Source organism: Emys orbicularis, chromosome 2, assembly GCF_028017835.1.
Source record: "Emys orbicularis isolate rEmyOrb1 chromosome 2, rEmyOrb1.hap1, whole genome shotgun sequence".
Classification (NCBI taxonomy): Eukaryota; Metazoa; Chordata; order Testudines; family Emydidae; genus Emys; species Emys orbicularis.
In genome coordinates, this window is record NC_088684.1 from 249,453,469 (window position 1) to 249,460,371 (window position 6,903).

A 6,903-nucleotide genomic window follows, 5' to 3' on the forward strand; every position below is an offset into this window, starting at 1 on the left:
GAGCTTGCTTATTAGAGAATCTACTATTACCTTTTGAAATTTAAGATTGTAACTTATTTCTGTATGTACGTTTACCTGCTTTAACCTTGTAAATAACTCTGTTTCCTTTTCCTATTTAATAAATCTTTAGATAGTTTAGGATTGGCTCCAAGCGTTGTCTTTGGTGTGAGCTCTAAGGTGCAATTGACCTGAGGTAAGTGACTGGTCCTTTTGGACTACAAGTAACCTGAATATTGCTGTGACTCTTGATGTAAGGTACCATCTAGCACAAAGGTAGGCTTATCTGGGTGGCAAGACTGATGGAGTACCCAAGGAGACTGTCTGTGACTCTGTGTTAAGGCTCTTATAGTACCTGGGAGTTTATACTTGATAATTGGTTGGTGAAATCTAAGTATAGAACTCATGACCAATTTGGGGGGTTGGTGCTGGTTCTTAACACTCTGCCCTGAGGTTGGTACTCTTGCTCTTGAGTCACTCCAGACAGTTTGATAGCTGGGATCATCCTCACAAAGAAAGTATTTTTTTCCTTGGTTATCTTCCAGGCTTGGACAGTTTTATGAGGGGTCTGCTACACCTTCTTCAGTTGCTGGTCCAAAATAGGATGCAAAAGCATCCTGGCCTATGTACCTCAACTGGGGACTTTGCAAATTTTTGGACCAGTTTCAATTAAAATGCATTTGTTTAGTCAGCTAGAAGAACTGGAGAAAGTTGGGCTCCTCTCCTGTACAGATGTTGGTGTGTTCCTCTACTGCTGAGTTTATCTGGCATAGAATTAGTCCTCTTGCTCATCTGAGTCCAAAGAGCAGCTTTTATCACCCTGATACTCAGCCTTCCCTCATTTACACAGCTGGAACTGTCTAAGTGATGGGGGGGTTCTAGAGCATGTTATCTGCTTTGTGAAATCCTCAGCGTAAGAGATGCTGGATCATCATTGTCAAGACTTCCTATCCTGGGAAAAGCAGACTCCTGGTGCACGAGCATCAGCCTTAGCACAAAAAACACTCCAACGCATCAAGGGATCCTACCTCTGCCAATGCAGGGTCAGAGGAATGCCTCAAAGGTACTATGGGTTTTGTGGCAGACCTGCACAAGACTAAGAATAATTGTGACAGACCACTACACATACCAATATCAGGAAACTCTGCCCCTTTGAGCTTATGAATGCATAAGGATACCCAGAGACCTACATACTCACGCTGCCAGGAGTCAGGGGCTTTGAGAAGCTGTTAGACCTCACTCGGTGCTTTGTGCCTTGGCTTTTTCTACAGAGGCTCAGCTTCACACAATGAACCAGAGCTCCATACCACCAACTTCAAGCACTAAAGCCCCCAGTGTGTCCAGATGCCAATACTGGACAAAGTCCTCAGCTAAAGATGGCATGTGGCAATTCGGTGGAGAAGTCACCCCACTGGGCTTGCTGGGAGATCCATGTCTTCACCAATATGCATAGCACTGGCACAGAAAGGTTATGGGTAGCTCAGGTTTTAGTTTTCAGGGTTTACCCTTCAAAGAGCTCCAGGCTTGTGCAGGGTTTACAAGGCCTGGGAATATGCCACACATTTCTTCAGTGCTCAGGGTAACATCTGCAGACACAGGTGGTACTGCTGCATGTTGCATTCAGCTCAGAGATAGCCACACAATGAGTGCGGCCATTACTCTGAAACATTTAAAGGGATGCTGCTGAGTACTCTTCTTTCCGCTTTAGATGTCAGACCTACAAAGGGAAACGAAAAATGGCACCAGTATGTTGAGCGAAGCACTGGACCAACAGAGAGAAATAAACACCTAGATGAGCATCACCCTAAAAAAACAAACAAATTTGGCAGAGGAACAGCACAGTAAATGACTATACTGAACAGCCTTAAGACCACGTAATAAAGCTTGCAGTGCCAGTGCTTCATAACTTCAGGCACTGGTGCACTGAATCATAAAATAGAATCACAGAATATCAGGGTTGGAAGGGACCTCAGGAGGTCATCTAGTCCAACTCCCTGCTCAAAGCAGGACCAATCCCCAACTAAATCATCCCAGCCAGGGCTTTGTCAAGCCTGACCTTAAAAACCTCTAAGGAAGGGCATTCCACCACCTCCCTAGGTAACCCACTGAGAACAAAGATGATGTCAGAATTGGTGCCATGGCACTGGCTAACAGAAGCACAGAGAAGATAGTGCCACTAGTTTTTGGTGCACTAACAGGCCAAGGCAGAAACTGAACTGTCACGAAAAAACAGGTGCCAAAGCACTAAGAAACACTGACAATGTATTGCCACACTAGAGTTCCAAAATGCCCAAGGCACAGACCTCAAATATTTATAGCAGTCTCAGACCTAGCTAATTGGAAGGGTTACGGATACAAGAGAACACCCGACAAGGTATCAGGATCTGGGAGACAGCTGGAGAAGTGGCCAGTGAGAGAGTCTCGTATGAGATCAACCATGGTAAAGGGGAAACTGAATGGAACATTGGAGGGGTGGGGGGAGAGGGACATGACAGTTAGTAGGGGTTCTGCTACTACTGCCTCCCAACCCAGCCAAAAACCTTAAGAGCTATAAGAGTTCTACCAGACTGGTGCCATGCAATGAGAATCCTGCACAGAGGGAAGCCTATTATTATGGGTATCCCTTAATCTTGTGCTGAGGTTGTTGGAGGTTAGTATACAATAATAAATAGGTTACACTTATCTAGCTCTATTTAAAAATCTGCAGCTCTCAGGGTACTTTGCAGAGGTGTGTCAACATCACAGCTTCCATACTATACAAGGAAGGCCTGAGGCAGAGAGAAACTAAGCCCTAAGTTTTCTACAATGAAGTCAACAGAGTATTAGGGTTGGAAGAGACCGCAGGAGGTCATCCAATCCCCTGCTCAAAGCACCCTGCAGGTGCTCAGCAGCTACTTTTGAAAATATTGGGCCTAGAGACTCGCCCAGGCCAGGTCACATCACACAGTAAGTCGGAGCAGAGCCCAGATCTCCTTACTCCTAGCCCCCTGCGTTAGCCCCAGGCTGTGAGCTGATAGATGCAGCTGAGGTAGGGCCCTAAGGCAACACCAAGGTGAGGGAGGAACTAGATGGCCCGCAGCCCCCCCCCAGCAGACGGGGGAGGCTGGTCCTAGGGCACTTGCCTCCCATTCCCGCAGGAAGCGCTGGGCATCAGCAGGCCCAACCGACCGGTGCCTCCGGAACTCCTCCTTCACGTACTCATCGCCCAGCGCCTTCAGCTCCACGGGCAGCGCCCGGTGCAGCAGCAGGATCCGCCGGTACAGAGCCCGCACACGGGACACGTGCAGGGCTACAGGGCCCGGCATGGCTAGGGCTACAGCGGGCTGCGCTGCCTGCCGCCTGGGGGTGCCGGCCGGGCTGCGCGCTGCAGCAGGGCGGGCGGGTCAGTGCAGCTGGCGGGCTGGGGAAGCGGGGCGGTGCTAGGGCAGTCGCAGGCCCCGGAGAAGCTCCCCGGGTGGGCAGCGGAGCGCGGAGAGAAGCGCTCCTATGCCGGAGGTTTGAGGCGGTGGCACCGGGGGCGGGACACGGCGCGTCGGGCTCCTCCCCAGCAGGGCCGCCCCGCCTGCCCCCCAGCGAACAGGAGCCGCCAGGCCGGGGGCGGATCAGCGAGCGACTCCCCGCAAGCCGGCCTGACCTAGCTCAGGGGCTCTCTCGCCCCCACCCGCCACCCCGGCGGCAGCCGAGTAGCAGCCGGGACGCCCCCTGGGGGAGGAGGGGCAGCGGAGCCCCGGGAGTCCCCGATCCAGCGCACTCAGGCGCCCCCGTGCCCACGCATGGAGGCTCCCTGGCTGGGGCTGCAACCACTTCCTCTCCCTGGGGTGACCTGAGCCTCTGGAGCAGGGGTCGGCAACCTTTCAGAAGTGTCAAGTATCAGAGGGGTAGCCGTGTTAGTCTGAATCTGTAAAAAGCAACAGAGGGTCCTGTGGCACCTTTAAGACTAACAGAAGTATTGGGAGCATAAGCTTTCGTGGGTAAGAACCTCACTTCTTCAGATCACTTCTTGCATCTGAAGAAGTGAGGTTCTTACCCACGAAAGCTTATGCTCCCAATACTTCTGTTAGTCTTAAAGGTGCCACAGGACCCTCTGTTGCTTCTTTCAGAAGTGGTGTGCCCAGTCTTCAGTTATTCACTCTAATTTAAGGTTTCGCATGCCAGTAATACATTATAACGTTTTTAGAAGGTCTCTTTCTATAAGTCTATAATATATAACTAAACAATTGTTGTATGTAAAGTAAACAAGGTTTTTAAAATGTTTAAGAAGCTTCATTTAAAATTAAATTAAAATGCATAGCCACCCCGGACCGGTGGCCAGGACCCGGGCAGTGTGAGTGCCACTGAAAATCAGCTCGCGTGCCGCCTTTGGCACACGTGCCATAGGTTGCCTACCCCTGCTCTGGAGCCACATAAGTATGAATCCACCAGCCATGGGTTGCGGGTATAATAGGCCAAGGGAGGCTCTGCCTCCCCTGCCCCTGTACCCCGGGTTGGGGGGGTGGGGAGTTTTTGCTTTATTATTCCCCATGCAGGGAGATTACTGATGGACCCAGGAAGAACATAACATAAGAATGGCCCTACTGGGTCAGACCAAAGGTCCATCTAGCCCAGTATCCTGTCTTCCGACAGTGGCCAGTGCCAGGTGCCGCAGAGGGAATGAACAGAACAGGGAATCATTAAGTGATCCGTCCACTGTCGCTCATTCCCAGCTTCTGGCAAACAGAGGCTAGGGACACCATCCCTGGCCATCCTGGCTAATAGCCATTGATGCACCTATCCTCCATGAATTTATCTAGGTCTTTTTTGAACCCTGTTATAGTTTTGGCCTTCACAACATCTTCTAGCAGAGTTCCACAGACTGACTGTGCACTGTGTGAAAAAATACTTCCTTTTATTTGTTTTAAACCTGCTGCCTATTAATTTCATTTCCCTAGTTCTTGTGTTATGAGAAGGAGTAAATAACACTTCCTTATTTACTTTCTCCACATCACTCATGATTTTATAGACCTGCATCATCTACCCCCCTTGGGGATTGGTCCTGCTTTGAGCAGGGGGTTGGACTAAATGACCTCCTGAGGTCCCTTCCAACCCTGATATTCTATAATTCTATGATTGGTCATCTCTTTTCCAAGCTGAAAAGACCCTAATCTCTCCTCATACAGAAGCCATTCCACACCCCTAATCATTTTTGTTGCCCTTTTCTGAACCTTTTCCAATTCCAATATATCTTTTTTGAGATGAGGCGACCACATCTGCATGCAGTATTCAAGATGTGGGCGTATCATGGATTTATATAGAGGCAATGTGATATTTTCTGTCTCATCATCTATCCCTTTCTTAATGATTCCCAACATTCTGTTTGCCTTTTTGACTGCCACTGCACATTGAGTGGATGTTTTCAGAGAACTGTTCCACAATGACTCCAAGATCTCTTTCTTGAGTGGTAACAGCTAATTTAGACCCCATCATTTTATATGTATCATTGGGATTATGCTTTCCAATATGCATTACTTTGCATTTATCAACATTGAATTTCATCTGCCATTTTATTGCCCAGTCACCCAGTTTTGTGAGAGCCTTTTGTAGCTCTTCACAGTCTGGTTGGGACTTAGCTATCTTTAGTAATTTTGTATCATCTGCAAATTTTGCCACCTTTTTCCAGATCATTTATGAATATGTTGAATAGGACTGGTCCCAGTACGGACCCCTGGGGGACACAACTATTTAACTCTCTCCATTCTGAGAACTGACTATTTATTCCTACCCTTTGTTTCCTATTTTTTAACCAGTTGCCAATCCATGAGAGAACCGTCCCTCTTAACCTATGACAGGTTACTTTGTTTAAGAGCCTTTGGTGAGGGACCTTGTCAAAGGCTTTCTGAAAATCTAAGTACACTATATCCACTGGATCCCCCTTGTCCACGTGCTTGTTGACTCCCTCAGAGAACTCTAGTAGATTAGTGAGGCATGATTTCCCTTTACAAAAACCATGTTGACCCCTCCCCAACAAATTATGTTCATCTATGTGTCTGACAGTTTTGTTCTTACTATAGTTTCAATCAGTTTGCCTGGTACTGAAGTGAGGTTTACTGGCCTATAATTGCTGGGAACACCTCTGTAGCCCGTTTTAAAAATGGGCGTCACATTAGCTGTCCTCCAGTCATTTGGTACAGAAGCTGGGTCAAATGATAGGTTACAGACTACAGTTAGTAGTTCTGCAATTTCACATTTGAGTTCCTTCAGAACTCTTGGGTGAATACCATCTGGTCCTGGTGACTTATTATTTTATCAGTTTGTTCCAAAACCTCCTCTAATGACACCTCAATCTGGGACAGTTCCTCAGATTTGTCACCTAAAAAGAACGGCTCAGGTTTAGGAATCTCCCTCACATCCTCAGCCGTGAAGACCAATGCAAATAATTCATTTAGTTTCTCCGCAATGGCCTTATCATCTTTGAGTGCTCCTTTAGCATCTCGATCGTCCAGTGGCCCCAGTGGTTGTTTAGCAGGCTTCTGATGTACTTTTTGAGTCTTTGGCTAGCTGTTCTTCAAATTCTTTTTTGGCCTTCCTAATTATTTTTACACTTCATTTGCCAGAGTTTATGCTTCTTTCTATTTTCCTCACTAAGATTTAACTTCCACTTTTTAAAGGATACCTTTTTGTCTCTCACTGCTTCTTTTATTTTGTTGTTTAGCCACGTGGCAGTTTTTTGGTTCTCTTACTATGTTTTTTAATTTGGGGTGTACATTTAAGTTGACCCTCTATTATGGTGTCCTTAAAAAGTTTCCATGCAGTTAGCAGAGATTCACTTTTTGCACTGTACCTTTTAATTTCTGTTTAACTTCCTCATTTTTGTGTAGTTCCCCTTTCTGAAATTAAATGCTACAGTGTTGGGCTGCTGTGGTGTTTTCC

The 6,903-nt window shown here is 47.3% G+C and overlaps 1 protein-coding gene across 1 annotated transcript in view; it reads right to left on the reverse strand.

The window, feature by feature from the left end:
- The window catches only part of SDHAF3 (succinate dehydrogenase complex assembly factor 3), an 81,124-nt gene extending 77,762 nt beyond the window's left edge, over positions 1–3,362 (reverse strand). Inside the window, exon 1 of the mRNA XM_065399671.1 lies at positions 3,120–3,362. Coding sequence (XP_065255743.1) covers positions 3,120–3,302 — 183 coding nt within the window. The 5' untranslated portion in view covers positions 3,303–3,362. The remainder of the gene's footprint in view (positions 1–3,119) is intronic.
- Between the last annotated feature and the right edge of the window lie 3,541 nt (positions 3,363–6,903).